This window comes from Buteo buteo, chromosome Z (assembly GCF_964188355.1).
Source record: "Buteo buteo chromosome Z, bButBut1.hap1.1, whole genome shotgun sequence".
Lineage (NCBI taxonomy): Eukaryota > Metazoa > Chordata > Aves > Accipitriformes > Accipitridae > Buteo > Buteo buteo.
In genome coordinates this window covers 52,955,196-52,972,109 of record NC_134204.1, presented here as the reverse complement: position 1 = coordinate 52,972,109, position 16,914 = coordinate 52,955,196, and the positions used below count along the sequence as shown (strand labels likewise).

General features: G+C 37.5%; 1 protein-coding gene across 5 annotated transcripts in view; it reads left to right on the top strand.

Moving 5' to 3' along the window:
* MEGF10 (multiple EGF like domains 10) overlaps positions 1 to 16,914 on the top strand; it is a 107,458-nt gene that overhangs the window by 38,924 nt on the left and 51,620 nt on the right. For all 5 annotated transcript variants that reach the window (XM_075021559.1, XM_075021561.1, XM_075021558.1 and 2 more), the window contains 2 exons: positions 1,898 to 1,990; positions 16,484 to 16,730. In XM_075021559.1, the coding sequence (XP_074877660.1) occupies positions 1,898 to 1,990; positions 16,484 to 16,730 (340 nt within the window). The remainder of the gene's footprint in view (positions 1 to 1,897; positions 1,991 to 16,483; positions 16,731 to 16,914) is intronic.

Here is a 16,914-nt window from a genome sequence, read left to right as displayed (position 1 = left end):
ACGTTGTGAGGGGCAGTGCAAGGGGATGTTCAAAGAGCTTCTTCTGTACGTCTTGCTGCATGCAGTTTCTTACAACATTTTCATTTTTGTAATTTTTTGCATCTGTCTCACAGAGTATGCGATCGAATGTTACTTTATTGTATTTAGCCCTAGTGCTTGGGAATTTGGGTTGAGTTTGTTGGTATTCACTAAGTTATTCATACATGTGCACGTGCAGAGACATGTATGTGTACAGCTACCATCTGTTGTCCTGTGGCTTACTGGTAAGATTTTCCACACATTTGGTTTAGGGAGAGCTTCAGTGCCCAAGGCAGCACTTACTAGGCAAGGATCTTCAAAGGTACAAGTAATTCATATCTAGCTACAAGACTAATGGAAAATTCTGATGTATTATTTAAAGCCACTCTATTCATAATAAATAAATAGAGAACAATGAAATAGCTTTGAATTAGTATCTTGTATCATCTAAAATTTAAAAATTCATATTCTCCTTGTTGATTTCTAATGAAGATCATTTTAATGCACATCTGAAAAGTAGCTTATTAGAAATAAATTTGAGAATGAAAATTAAAGGCTGTTAAAATATGCAATTAATGGCTGTGATCCCAGATAACCAAAGATGTCAGCAATAGATATGATTGATCTCTGTGTGGCTTTCCCTTTTCTTGGCCACACAAAATATAAAGATGACCAATGTGCTTCATCGTGTTTAATTAGGAAAAAGACAGGACATTTTTCAAGTATTTTTTCCTAATTATTGTAGAGCATTTTAAATCCATTCAGAACTGAGATGATTCACCTGTAGTCCCATTAAACTTTTTGTAAACACCAGCTTTGTCTTTTTCCCATCAGTCATCTTGTATTCATTGGTATACCGATCAGATTCCTGTCATGGTTTCTCTGGAAATGTTGGTACAAAGAAAATTCTCATCCTGTGCACATTTTTTAAGTTCTATTGTTGTTCAAACCAGAAGGAAAGTATTACAGTATATATATTTTGGAAAGTTAAGGGTATTTGGTGATGAATATGATGCCAGCAAACGGTTGCTGGTTGCAGATTCTTCCTCTTCAGTGTATTGTATTCTAAGTCAGTTACATTGATGTGCTTGGTATTGAAGCCATTTCAAGTTTTTCTTAAAAATTTCAAATAAAATTTCTATTTCAAAGTAAGCCCTAACTGTAGAAACACATGCTTGCAAATCATAAAATAAAAAAAAAAAGTAAAGAAAAATTTCAAGCAGCTCTGCTTAGCACTTAGAATAAAGGTTGCAGTGAATCATAGGGTTTACTTCTCGTGGCTTACCTTAATCATCACTGTTTTGTTGTGCTTCATTTGAACTGTGCAACTATTCAGAAAAATCAATATTAAAATAATGTGTTGCAAATCATATTTTATCCATGCTGTTGCAAGATAACCCCCTTTTTTATGTGTGCAGAAGTTCCCCTCTTTTTCTTGGTGTGAGAGTTTGCTTCAGAGAATCACAGAATGGTTGAGGTCCGAAGGGACCTGTGGAAGTCATTTTGTCCAACTTCCCTGCTCAGGCAGGGCCACCTAGAGCCTTTTGGCCAGGACCATGTTCAGATGGGTTTCCAATCTATATCATACTATGACTCTTTTTTCATTAAATGTGGATGATTTTCTCTTTGTTAAATGCAAAAGTATTTGAGTAGCACCAACGTGGTTTTAGTTGGAGCCTTCAAACTTAGGAGAAATAGAAGAGAGTGAAGTAAGAAAGTTTATTTGAAGAAATGCCATCAAACATTAATTCATGAATGTTTATTTTGCTTTTAAAAGATATTTGAGACATGGAAGATCTGGATTAGGAATAAGTTTAGAATATTTTTCCTAGTGCTAGGAGTTCTTCTTTAATTCTTTTTTTATTTCCTTCTCTGACAGCTCATTGTGCTGATAAATGTGTCCACGGTCGTTGTATTGCTCCGAACACCTGTCAGTGTGAGCCTGGCTGGGGAGGACCCAACTGCTCCAGTGGTGAGTTTTCACCTGCTTCTGCCTGTCTCATGCTCTTTCCGTGGTCTTGTCCTCTCTTTTGGGCAGATTATTATCAATTCTGTGCTTGGACTCCTGCCTTCTGGTCAGGGGACTGTTCTGAGTTATCAGGTTACTCTGTGTGACCTGATTTTTCTTCATTTACTTGCAAACAATGTTGTCCTTTAGCAGCGCTAAATGTCGTGAGCTATTTTGTGCTCAGAAACATGCAGATGATACAGAACTTGGTATCTGTATAATAGATAAAATTCTATTTTAACTATAAGAAAATATTTAATTTTTTATTTTCCTAATTAGTAAAGAATGATGGTGCCAGGTAATGTTTAAAAGCTATGAGCAAAGCCTTCCTTACACCCCTATCCTCCTTTTTCAGTCTGCCACTAACTTGTCCTTTTTTCCCCTCACTGTGTTCCCCTCTTCCATTTTTAGTTGCTCCCTGTCTGCTCACTCTCCTCCCATTTTACTCTCATTTACTAGTCATACTTCCCCAACTTCCTTCTCCTTCCCTTCTGCCATGAGAGTGTGTGCAGGAGATGAGGGGAGCAAGAGCGGTGTATCGAGGACACATACAGCAGGAGGCAGGGGCAGGTTGGCACCTTTTCTGCTTGGCGTGTGGGTGCAGTCACATGCAACCCAGTGAGCAGGTGGTCACGCTTAATAAAGAAATTACAGAGATCAAGGCCATCACACGCTTGATGCAAGAACATAGCAAAATGTCAAAAACAGAGTGAAGAAGTAAAATAGTATCAGTTCGTGACCTTTTTAGTCACTGCTGTTTTCTAGACTCGGAGTGTAAACCCAAGCACTGTAGGCTGCAATAAGGCAGTAAGGTCTGGACAGAGGGCAGAAACCCCTCAGTGGCAGGGCTGATGTGTTTGTGTGCTATCCCTTCCTCTGTCAAAGGTAATTGTTTGTGCAGAACGTGAATTGTTATTTTTTTTCTTCCCTTTGCCTGAAATAGAGCTTCTCAGAGTAATTCTTGATTTTTTTTTTTTTGTTATAATTTGCTATTTATTCCATCTTTCTGTTCCCCTTTTTAAGGTCTTTGGAAATGTAATGGTTGGGCTAACATTACAACCATATACTTTGTTACATTCAAGTTCAAAGTGGGTCACTGCTAGTGACTGTTCACTTGAACATATTTCAGTCAACAACAACAACAAATTTTTATAATTTAAATTTCACAGATCATATAAAGTTCTAATTCATAAATCAGAGCTTGATGTCTTGCAAAGGTATTATGCTGCTAGTTTAGTTAGTATGGGATTCCTATAAAAATAACAACTGTGAAAAACCTAGGTCATCAGCAGGACAAAAATAATATGGTATTTTCACCCTCATTCCTTAACAGAGTAAGGAAAATGTTCTTTTTTTGCAAACAAGGTGCTGTAATGACTCTTCATCTGGAACTGATCTGTTGTTTAGGCAGTGTATTTTGTAAAATTAGAGAGAGAGAGAGAGTGAACAAAACCAATTAATAATAAATTACATGAGGAAGAACTTAACCATTTAAAAATTATTACATTTGTTGTATAGTCTTTGTATATACTTACGTGTGATTTTTTTCATAAACAGCTCTAAAGAAACACCAAGTTTTTCATAAGGCATAAAACTGAGTTAGCCATGAAATGTTACTGTAATACTGATCTTAATCTAGTGTGCTGAATTGTCAAAAGAAGTTGTCAAAAAATGTGATCCTTCTTTCTGAAAGCCTAATGTATCAAGCTCTTCTGTAACTAATCAAAGGTGCAGAAGAAACATGTATCACTAGACACATAGAATGGGGAGATACTATTATTTATTGAGATTTCCAAGTTCAAAACTTGCTGAAAGGGCACTTCAGATGAGAAAGGAGCCTCTAAATCTGTCTTTGGAAATAATCCTTCCTCTCACAGGATTTTCTAGATTCCATTTCCCTTACCTGTCTACTATAATTCATTTTGAATACATGTGCAGCTCTTTTCCTCTGCTTCTTCCTCAGTTGGTTGCCTTTGATTGCTTGTCACAGCAGCCTCAATAGCAAAAATACTTTCTGGTGTGCGTACACAACAGGCTAAAGCTGAAAGAGCCTTTGTTCACGTACCTTTGAACAGTGTGATCTCTGGAGAGATTGGTGATCTTCTAAAGGCTTCTGCGTGACATTAGAGCTAACTGGAACTGCTGAAATTTGTTTCGGATTGCTAATGTAGTCCTAGGAGAAGAGGGGTAGGCTGAGGAAGAAGATATTTTTGTGCATATGCTACAGGGACGTTTGTTTTGGAATTTATCCCTTTCTGTGTGGACAGACTTGAAAAGTTGTTGCTTTCACCAGATTGTCTTTCTGAGTTTCAGTGGTGCTGTTTGCTGCTAGCTGTGCATGATTTTGTTATCCGTGTGTCTGAGGGCTACAGCACAGATCAAACAGAATTGAAGAGCAGTGGATAGTGTTGGAGAGACAGTAAGTAGTTTTGGCTCTCTGGCACTGAGTTTTATTGTTGCTTGCCCTGCGTAGGAGGTTTTCATATTTTGCCTTTCACTGTATTTTCTGCATAATCCCCAATGATTAGTTTTAGTAACAAGAGGTACAATGTGATAAAATAAAGACGTGCCTTTTCTCAATAATAATAATGTTGATATGGCAAATTATTCATTCAAGAAAAATACATGCAAATTTCCATACTATAATAATGTCTGTCATATAAACATTTTAACTCTGTAACTGTTTAACTGAATAATGGAGAAGGAACAATGATTACAACGCAGGCCAGTATTTTTGAAAGGCAGACACTCAGGGGTTTAATAGTTACTGATGACCCAATAAAATACTGTGACAGAAAGGGAGAGATTATTCTCAAAGTGCGAGGTATCAGGCATGGTTCCAGATTTACTAATCTGTTCATTTTCATGAACAAAAATAATGTCAGAGGCAAATGTTCTACCTAAGCACTAAACTTTTTTAAAACTGCAAAACTAAACTTTTTCTACCCAACTTTTTAAATCCTTTCTGTATTAGGATTGATTATTCTCTTTACAAAGGAATTTAATCTGTAAGTATCTAAGAACAGAGTTAGTCCTATTGCAGTATCTGTCCATCTGCCAACCCCCAGCTTGATTTTATCTGTAGTTTCTCAGTTGTATTTGCCCAATGCATTTAAAATAAATTTTCAAACCGTATGCCACAGCTTCTATGTGACAGTGGCTTTCTGGGTGGTAGTTGCAGACAAGTGCTTCCTAAATGCTGTAATGTCCTCTCAAAAAATGACAGTGATTGCATGGACTAAATTTGTGCATTATGCAGTAGAAGCTGAATCAGCAAGCTTCCTCTGCTGTCTTTGCATACCACTGTGTGTTATGGCCTAATGACCTTTCTGGGGACTAAACTTTGGGGGAGACTCCCATTTTCTTTTGTAGCAACCATTACTTCCTTTTTGTGATGAGTCTTATCCAATTCCTAATAGCCATGTCAGTGGCTGCTTTCAATTTAGGGAGAAGAGGGATAAAGATTTGACTGAACTACTGAGGCTGTCCTCTTTCAGTGCTCAGTTCTAGCCCAGCCTAAAAGTCTCGTCTACATCACATCCTCTGCCTTTCTGAAACCTTACATCCCACCTGAAACAAAAATAGGATTGGATGTATTCTTCTGTGAGTAAAACCTGAGCGGTGGTCTCAGAATTTGGCTAATTAAAAAGTATGTCTTTGGGGAACCTTTCGCATGTGAGACATATTTTTTTCTTCAGACCTTTTCTTTTTAGTTAAAAGAAATATACTGTATTAGGCAGTGTTTGCTTGCAGTGAATTTCAATGGGAGTTGATGAAGGAGTTGATGATAACATACGTATATCTGAAAAGAAATGCTACTTGGATTGAGAGATCACTCATTTGCAGAACACTTCTATTCTAGCAGGAGAGATGACAGTCATGTGAAACAAGTTATTCTAATAAAGATTTATTGACCTAACATAGTAGTCAGGTCAATGACAAATGAGTGGACAGAAGTCGTGTTGAACCTATCCCTTGGAGCGAGAGAATCAGCACAACCAGTGTGCTGTCAGCACCCCTTTGAAGAAGTGTTTGTGAGCTTTAGGAGTATAAATTAATCGGTTCTGGGCTGGGGACAAGGATAGAATTTAGAAAAAAGGACACAGTGGTAAAGATAGGTATGTTTGTAAATTAAAAATGTAAACAAATAGTTTTTATTGAAAAACAAACAAACCAACACAACCTTTCCCTCCCAAACTGTATTATTGTTTATATAAAATTTTTAACTGATGTGTCAGATTGGATTGTTACATGGTATAAGAGCATTTTTGACTACAGGTTGTGTATAAAGCCAGTCTTCTGTAAAAGTTGGTACACATTGTGATAGTTGGCTGTCTAGATGTATAGAGATGATCAAACCAGGTTTTACATTTGTAGATTATGTTTTCTGCCTGTTTTCTACTTACACTCTTGCAGCAGTATTTGCTGTAATAAGTAATATACGGACCTCATTCTCAGTTTTGAATGTGCGTGCAAGGTGGATACACATGCAGCCTAACATAGATCCCCACTAAGCAATCAGGACGTTCACTTTGTTTTTCTTCTCATGCCTAGTAGTCCACAAATAATTCCTTCAAAATCAATAGGACACTTTCTGAATAAGCTGGAGCAGAGGCAAAAGGCCAAAATCAATATTACACTGACTTGTCTGCAAAGGTTATAGCCTTCATGATGCCCCAGCTGGCCTGGGTAGTAAAGCAAAAAGGGAATGACATGGTTTTGGTTTATGACAAGTATGTTAGGATTGTTTGTGGAAATGTGAATAGGCATTTTCTATTTTTATTGTATTTAAGTAATCTGAGATTTGTTTGGATTTTAATTTCTAAATTGATTCCATTGGTGATTAATAGTTTCACTGGGGCTATAGTCTGAGGGCATGAGGGTAGAACAAGTGGCCCTAAGGTGTAATTTGCCTCCAGGGTTTTAAAAAGCATGAGAAGAGGACTGGCTTTTTCCTTAATACATTAAGCTGAGCATTTAAAGCTGGCATCAGAGAAACATCTTCTTACCTTTAAATGCACTTACTAGGGAAAATTTTAAGGTACAGTAGCTCTGCCACTGTCAGATTTCCTTTACTGTCATGAGTGTTTGTAAAGTTTGCAAATTCTGTGAAAATCTCACTGTTTTCTTCATGGGACTTGGCAGATGCAGAATATGGCAGAAACAGGATCCCTTGGCATAGCTTGTGTGAGACACTCACGTGAGTTACAAGCACTGCCAGTTTCTCAGTGGAGCTTATAATTTCCATTAACCCTGCAGAGGTGGGTATGTGACTGGTTTCCACAGACACACTTGTACCCCAAGTCTGGTGTGTGTACCATGCAAGGTGCCTGGGAGTATCTTGTACACTCTGACGGCACAGCTTGTGAATCTTGAGTTGAGCTTCTTTGACCAAGGCTGTGCTTTCCTTTTTGTTTATCAAAAGCATTTTGACTAACAGAGCTTGCAAGATATGCTTAGAGAGCTAGCTCATCCTTAAGTTTTCCAAGCCATTCAACAAGCTGTAAAAATAGGTTCTGGTTTTAACCACATGCTTGCATCGGAAAGGCTTGGTTCCCAGAACTGAGAAACTGCTGAACACACAGGTGACACTGCAGAATATCCTGACAGAGAGCTATTTGCTTTTATGGAAAATGTAGAGAAATAGCTCATTAAAGTAATGCAGAACTGTGCCCTGCCCCAGCTCCCAAATGGCTACACGCACAAATGTGTCCTGTTAGCAAAAGTGACAGCAGGTCATAAACAATCTTAAATTTAACCATTTCTTATTACATGTGTCTTCCCATAATCTTTACTACCCCTAATTCTTCTGTAATTATTACTTCTGTAATTCCCCTAACTGACTTGTCCTCAATTTTGCCAGCTGAACTCTTTATTTTCTCCTCTAACAAGGCTGAATATCTTTGGGTTGAGAAGCTAACCCACCAGCAAGTTAGATCAGGTGCACATAAGGAAAACAGGTATTAATGGAAGTTGCCATCACCTTCATTGTTGGCAGAGTCACTACACTGTCACTATGGTAGATGATATTGGAATTCCCAGGGCTACATAGCAACTGTGCTTTTCTAGAGTTCAGTACAACAATGTATTTAAAATTATATTATTCTTATGTTTAATAGAATGCTATAAAGTATTTTGGTTTTGATGTTCTAGGGAAATTAACAGATTTTGTGGACATGCTTCAGCATTTTGCTGAATTACAGTTCCAATCCTTAAGCAAAAGCAGAAACAAAACCATATATTCTACAAAACTGAGTTAGTAAATTTACTTATATTGAGATTTACTGAAGGAAGGCATTGTAGTAAATGGTGATGGTTTTACTGATTTGTAAACATCTTTGGGATCAGAGATGCTTTTCATTTCTGCTTTTCACCATTTTGTAAACTCAGTATATTTGTGGTGTTTACCTAAGTTGATTCCTTGAATAATATCTGTCTACATTTTTTGTTTCTAGTAAAAGTGCGGAGGTACTTTTAGTATTGTTTTAGTTTCAGTCTGCCTTATATATTGGTGCACTTACATATTGTCAGTGGCTCTCTTAGCAGGTTTTCAAGGACGTAAAGGATAACATTTGTTGCTAATTTAAAAATTAAGACGACCTTCAAGTCACTGCAAAAAAAGGAAAAAAGCTAATTTATGGTTCTGCAAGGAGATCTGTGCAAAATCAGGATCATGGACAGCAGTCCATTCTATAGAGTACAGTCAGATTCTTATAATTTTGTAACTTTTCATATGGTAGTGCTTATTTTTAACAGGTTTTATCTCAGTAGCAAGATAAAATGAACACCAAGAGACATCTGTGTGTGTTTTCCTTAGCAATTATCCAACTTTGTGTTCTGATGTCCAAAGCAGTTTAAAGAGTCTTCTGAAATTTATGGCATGTGAAAGGCATATAGTTCCAGTCTTTTACAGGACCTGAAAAACACATTTTCATTGTTCTTCCACTTCATGGATCAAAAGGTTTTTACAAAGAAAAAAAATAATCCTTAAATTCAATTAAAGCTTAGCATTTTGAATAAAAATCCTTTCTTATACACAAAACAAAAAGTAAGAATGAAAAATGTGCCACAGGGTAAAAAGCCTACAGTATAACAAATGAAATCAGATAGAAGCAGAAGATTCAAAGAAAATCCAGATTTAATAGAAAGTGTGTTCTGAAAAAAACCCACTACTATTCATTTCTGTGTCTGGGATATAGGTAAAATAGGTCTTTTACTAAAAGGCATTGGTATTTTATAATTATTATGAGTGATTCTCTAAAGGAAGAAGATTTCTTTTCTGATATGTATGTGCATATATTTTCATAACATCTTGAGGTGACTAGAACAGAGCATAAAAAAATATGGAAATAATATTATGTTTTTATTAAATAAGACTTTGAAGGTTTTCTAAAGGATGTTTTTATTCTACTTTCCAGAATAGCTCACTTTGTTTTCTGGCTTTTTCGACTCATCTCTGAAATTTCTGTTTGCCATTTTTCACATTTACTGTCTTGCAATCCAGGCTGACAAACAGGTTGCTGTCACTAGGGACTTAATGCATCTTGTAGAATTTTGAGTATTTTGAGTATTTATAAGTATTTTATTTTGAGTATTTATAGCTTTCAGAGTCAGTGGGAATTTACTTTTATTTGCTTTAAATTCCAGTTGGGAGAATTATTAGCTGTTACACATCCTGCAGGAATATTCTAAGGGAAACAAATGGTTTAGATCCACAGCTAAAACAAATCATAATAGCACAGAGTAGTTTCAAGAATACAGTCTGAACTTTCCAATAAGGATGATGTGGATTTAGATTAGTGACAACATTCATATTTCTGTCATGGTTTTTGCTTAGTGAATCAATGAATGTTGTTCTGAACACAAACACACTCAGAAATGAAGATCATTAAGAGTAGCATCTACATGGCTATGACTTTTCATGTCCTTATCAGCTAAAAGTAATTGAAGATCCGTAAAGTATTATCCAAGTTTAGTCTTGCATAGACCAAAGGTACATGATGCCTTAATGTAATATATGAGCTATTTGACTGTTGTTATGGTATGTGAAATACCTTCTTTCCAGTCAAGAAGGAGATCAATCCAGTTTTCTGACAAAATTTTAATCTGGAGTGTGGTGCTTGCCATGTCTTTGCAAGCCTTTATATTGCAATTAAGGCACTCTCTGGGAAAAACAGTAAACACATTTTCAGGTATGCAAAATACAAGGCTATGTAACACATGAATTAGAATTAAATTTTCCTTCTATTAACACTTGAAAGTTTGATGGGCATCCATTGTTGATGGAGAAAAGGGAGGACTTATTCTGGGTGTGTTTCCTTACTGAGGTCATCAGAAAAAACTTTGAGGTGAGTGGCTCCTCTTACCTATGAATTTAAATGCTGCCTTCATAAAAAGTTATTCTGTTTTGTTGTGAAATTCTTACTGTGATTCATCAGATTCTACTTACTGCCAGTTAGATATCTAAAGTATTAGTTCCACTAATGTATATTTATGTTAAGACAAGCAAGTTTCTTGCTTCTGGAACAGAAGGAAGAGTCATTCTTCCAAATGCTAAACTCTGGACAGCCTTAGGGCAATTTATGATAACAAGATTGTCAGTGGGCTGCACCTTTGGATAAATCAAAGTTTTCTTAATATTGGCCTATTTTACTTACACTGGCTATGCTTGGCAGTTAGTGGTAGTTATTCTCTAATAATGAAGTCATTTGTGGGTCCTCCTAGAAATGTTACTGTTTTATTGTTTATATCCTCTGCTCCAAAACACTGGAATAGTTTTTAAATATGGCATTTTACAGTTGGTCTACTTTTAGTTGCAGATGATGGTCATTCCTGCTCCTTGGTGGACCTCATGGCTGCCCCTGCTGGGGATTTGTGGACTGGGCAAGTAAAAATACAGAGCAGAAAGTTGCCTCTGCCCCAGAGAACCTGTGGCTGAAGGAAAAGAAAAGAGATAACACAAAGCTGGAAACATGTAGGAGATGAGGAAGGAAGCAAACACTGACAAATGACTGGCAGGTAGTGGTTTTGGCACACTTGCCACATCAGCTATATGCAGACTTCACAGGAAGGAGGAATTATAAGGTAGGGACATGGAGGAGGACATCATGGCAGTTTTAAGGCTTGGGGTATGGAGAGCTGTGCCAAGTTGTAGAGGCAACTTGAGGAGAAACAAGGAAGACGATAGTCTGAAAATGCAACAAAGGGGCTAAGGTCACAGGTGATGTAAATGTGGGGGTTGATACTTGGATACTGGATGACAAATGATAGATGAGGGATAGGCCATAAAGGCCATGAAAGTAAGGACAAGACAAGAGAGATCTGAGAGTCAAAGGAGGGATGCAAAGAAGGCACAAAGATTTAGACTTGTGCTTGATGTGACAACCTAGAAAGGAAGAAAGGTCAGTCAAAGATGATGTTGAAGTTATGGGCAGCTTCAGTTTGTTTTACATGCTGGAGTAAGGAAAATCAACTTTCACTTGCTAAAGGCTGTGGCTCCTTGAACCTATCTGAAGAAATTATGTTGGAGCTTTGAGGAGACAGAGAAATAGGAATTCTGCATATTTGCCACTGTTCGCTTATTTTAAATTTGTACTTCACAATATTGCATTCCAAGTGAGGGAGTGTTCACTCTGTTTCTGCTGTCTGTAGTAGGGAATTTTCTTTTCACTTGTTTTAAAAGACCATAAAAATACATAAGCAGAATGCTGCAGTAAGAATCTCCTCTGTTTTGGTGACAATGGTACATATTTCCAAAACCACACAGCAGTGTGCATTGCAGAAAGATGTGTAAGCCAGAATAAAATCTCATTCTGTTGTCTTGGTGCTACATAAAAGACAGCTACAAAAAATGATAGCAAGAAAAGTAAATTTTAGTTTTGCTGTGATTCTTCACTTTCAACTACCCATTAGGAAAGAAGAAAGACAAAAAGAGAAGAAAAGATCTTAAAAAAAGCATTGCAGTAAACATTGTCTGGCTTGAATATCATGTTAAAAGGAAACTGGCATACTTAAAAGATAGTTGCAAGTCAGAGTTTCTAAGGAGGTGTTTCTTCTGAAATGCTCTTTGATTTGATTTGATAGCCTAATTTTATTCTCATTATAGGCCATTCTTTAGAGAAGTACAGAATTGTAGGTGATCAAGGTGGGTTTGTCAGGAATAAGCTTGGACTCATTTGCACTTTTCTTTTTGTTGTCTTTTAATGAAACCAATGAAAAAAGCAGAAAAAACCCTTACACGTTTGTGACCACATTTAGTTAAAAATGTCTTTGTTTATAAGGAGTAATAAAAGAGTTACCAAATTCTTCAGATGTGCTTCAGATTATTCTAAAAATTCATACCTTGCACTATAAAATATCAGGGCTCTCTCCATCCTAATTTGCAAATCACCAGCCGCTCACAGAAACCATGTGCATAAAACCACATCTAGCCCAGCATAATAACAATGTACATTAAAGTTATTCTACTAGGAAATGCAGAATTTTAAATCTTCGAAGATGCTACAAAAGGCCCACAAATGATAGCAATTTGCATCACAGATTTCAATTTATTCTTGAAGGTGATTTTTTTTACTGTTGAATCCTTGAGCTTTTCTATGTTTCTACAGTCACTGTTCGGCACTCAGTTTCAGAAGGCATTTCTTTATGATGGTAGACCTATATTTTCTTAGAGTTTCATACCACTTGCTCATTTTAAATGAGGGTTTATACAATGCAGTGCCTTTATTCCCAAAGGCAAACTTTTGCTTTGACTGAGTAACCTTTTGAGAAAAAAGTTCTCTGTCCTGTATTTGTAGCATTGTGTGATGTGCACAGCATATACTGCAGTGACAAAAAAGATATTCCCAGATGAACAGAATGTATAAAAAGAAAAATGACAAGATGCAGCATTAATACCATGGTGTTTATTAAACATTTACTTTGATTTTTTTTTTCTGCTACAGCATAAGGTGAAGGCAGAAAGGACCCTGTGAGTCTACTATGAAAGCTGATAAGGAGCAGTACAGCTAGCTGGTTCTTCTGTTTTAAACAGAGTATGTTTATCTGTTTTAAACAGAATATGTCTGAGGGTGAACATAAGATATGTGAAAAGGGGAAGGAGAATGATTTCTGTAAGGAAGGTGCTGTGCATAAAATAGGGCAGCATTAGGCCGGTTCTGTATGATCAATACAGAAAATTAACCCTGGTTTACTAATTGGGTTTTGCATTTCTGCAGGATTTGGGCTGTTTCCAGAAGTTAGTGGGGCCAAGATACCTCATCCTTGTGAACAATTCTGAACCAGAATGCACCATTCTGAACATGGGGCTCTTGTCTCTATACTTTGCTCCACTTTCACATACACCCTGCACTGAGACAGCTGATTTACAGCTCCAAATCTGTTCAGAAGCCAGTAGCTGACACTTCTGCGTGTGTGTGCATGTAGTGTTTGCATATGTGTGTGAGCCTGTGACCTTGGTGCAGTCAGGACAGTCAGAGCAGCTATTCTGATTAAACTCCAGCTGACAGTCTGTAACCTGACGATAGTCATTAACTCAAAGACTATCCCATTCCACCAGATTAGCAGCTGTGTGACTTCCAGCCTAGCTTTCTTAGTGTCTGAATACTAGGAAGCAGCAGAAATGGAAGCAACAGAAATAGTCTGATGTAATAGTCGGTAAATTTAGCCTCCAAAACTTATTAAAAATAAACCAAACTCACCACAGGAAACATTTCTACCCTTTACCCTCTTCTTTTTTAATAGTAAACTCAGCATTATTTCTGACAAATCACTTCAATTTCCTGTAGGAAACATGATTGATTATCGGTCAGGGGACACAGAGGTAAAATACATGATTTGTCCATCTCGTTCTAAATTATTATTTATTCCCATTAATCTTGCAAATTTCTCCACAGTTCTGCCCATAACTCACAGATAGATGCTAGGCTTGTGGTAGACGTTATGTAAAGGACTATTGCGTAGTCATACTATGGTGGGGCCACTGCTGTCCTGGTGGAATGCTTCACCATTGTGCTGTAGTGAAAAATTGCATAGTCAATATTTGTTACCCACATGGCTGTTGCCAGGAGGCTGGTCGTGAAACTGGAAATCCTATTAGCAGCTATATGATGCTTTTTATTTTAATGATTTCTTGCAAACATAATGAGATGATCATGCCAGGAAACTAATAAATTATTATGTACTGTGTGGTACCTGCTCTTACAGTAAAATTGTTGAGAAAGGTTCAAGTTCACAGACACAGGACGTTCACCCTGGACATCAGTATATCTCCAGGAGACAGCAGGTTGCATCCCAGAGAGGCAGACTGGGAATGGGACTGTAGAAGGAGAAGAGGGAGTGCAAGGCCTCTGCTGCTTCACAGGCGAAGCGGTCTCTAGCAAGGTCATCTTGGTGCCTGGATGTTGGATGCAATGGCAGATGCGTAGTAGTAGATGTTTCTGGTCTGTGTGGCTCTTAGACTCATTACACTGGGTCTTCAAGCAGCTACATGAATGTTGTTGCACTGCACCCAATATCCCATCTATTGATGAAAGAACACAAGCTTGCACTTATCAACCAAGCGTAAGTCTTCTCTTGCCTATTGCGTCTATATCTAGAGTGTGTTCAGGCCATGTTTATTCTTGACTGAGCTCTGCACTGGAACAGTCGTGATCTGGTGATCATTCTGAATAGTTCTGTTTATTAGACATGCCAGGACAGGGGTTCTTTTTGTTTGTTTGTTTAGTTTTGGTTTGGTTGGGGTTTTTTATTTATTTATTCCATAAGGAATGGCTGAAATTGAAATTGTCTGTTTTGTCTGGGAGCAGGAGGAAGACTGTTATCTGAAGCCAGAATAATGTGATAAGCAAAAAAAATATGTAGGGGTGTCTGCTCAATCATGACAGAACGTGTGACTGTCTCAGATGTCTCACCACCCATACTTATATATTTTTATATATATATATATATCCCAAAATAGCTAGTTTTCTGACAACAATTTGAGAACTGGTTAAGTATGAGGATTACACTTTCTGTTCCATGCAGACGTGTTGAAAACAAACATATAGCAGTTCTGAATGAATGTGAGTTAGCATGGGGAAAGGCAACCTGGGAGTTGCTGTGTGCTGGAGACAGTAGTATAGTCCAGAACAAAACACACACATCTTCAAAGAGAGAGGCCAATAATAAGGTGGACAGTTGTTTTGTCAGTTTGACAGTATTGCCGGGTGTTTATAATACATACAATACTTTCTGTTGCTTAGCATTTTATTGTGTGTAGGTGCTCACAATATCTCCATTATGGATGCATGTTCTAGTGACCTCTCCTGGAAAAAAAAAATAATCTTAAGGAGTAGATTCTTTACAAGACCCTAATCCCTTTTTATTTGTGTAGCCTGAGTGAACAGCTCCTATAGCTGAATAATTCATACCCTGAGGAGGGTTCTTGAATTACTTTGCATTAGTCTACGAAAGTGTGCCTGTTCTCTGCCTGGCTTTTTTGCCCCAGGAGAAGACTGGGAGAACAATGGCTGTCAGTCTCCAAGAGGAGAGCCCAGGCTTCCAGTTGCTGCAACTGAGGCTTTCCCGTTGTACTGCTGTTATCAACAGAACATAAAAATAAAATCAGATCATTTGACCATATGATTAGCACATTCCTGTTGAACTCTAGGTGACCTTAACCTTCTGGGTCTTTACAGAACTCCTGTCTTTCTCTCTTAAGAAAAATTTCTTCCTTAACAGCAAGGTTTTTCTTTTGATGCTGAAATAACCTCTGAGTGGTTTGCTTATAGGGTTTTAATGGGCTGTATTGGGGCAGACAAGAAAAGATGCATTTGAATGATTGTGAAGACACATTGGATAACCAAATTTGTAACATCCAGATGAAGTTTAACCATGTAATCATTAATTTCTATTGCTTGGTGAAACACTTCTTGTGTTTTCTTTTGCCCTATCAGTATATTGCAAGATTGAAAAGGAAGTATTTGCAATTATGTAAACAAGTAGGAACTTGTGGATTTGAAAAAAATCATAATCTTATGTTGAGTAAGCTTTGCAGCTTCCTTGTGGGATTCAGACAGTTGTTTATGCGTTTAGACCACATTTTTTTACTTTTTTAAGTTAGCAAGATTTCTTTGGGGAAATGGAAGCTTACTGCAACCATAACTGTTATTTGATGGTGGAGAGTTGTAATGAAGAGTTTTGACAATGAAGAGACTAGAACTTGCATTTACTTCATAGCTTCATGTTTTAACATGTTTTCATGTTTGCTTTTATGCCTAAGAAATTAATTTGTGTACATAAATTAAGTTCTGCCTGACTGCCAAGATCCTTGAGGACCAAGAAGAACTGAGGATGTACTACATAACTATTTCCATTTTATAACTTTTTTTTTTTTTTTACCGTTGACTCATAGTATCTTCAGTGCTGTAACATGAGCTATTATAAAACTGCTGTAAATTTTTCCTTCTACCCCTTCAGCATGTGACAGTGACCACTGGGGACCTCACTGCAGCAGCCGCTGCCAGTGCAAAAACGGAGCCTTGTGCAACCCAATTACAGGAGCCTGCCACTGTGCGTCAGGTTTCAAAGGTTGGCGCTGCGAGGAACGCTGCGATCAAGGGACGTATGGAAATGATTGCCATCAAAAATGCCAGTGTCAAAATGGAGCTACCTGCGACCATGTGACGGGAGAGTGCAGGTGTCCTCCTGGATACACTGGTGCCTTGTAAGCAGTGGCCGTATTATTTATGGGGGAGAGGTACAAGTTTTAAATAGTGCTAACAAGAGAAATTAAGTTTAGATTAACTTTTAACACTATGGTGTTGGTCTGGCTGCTGTGTAACGCAGAGAAGCAGGGCTGGCTAAGAAGCAGCTGGGCAAACCATGGTGCAGTGCATGTTCAGATGTTT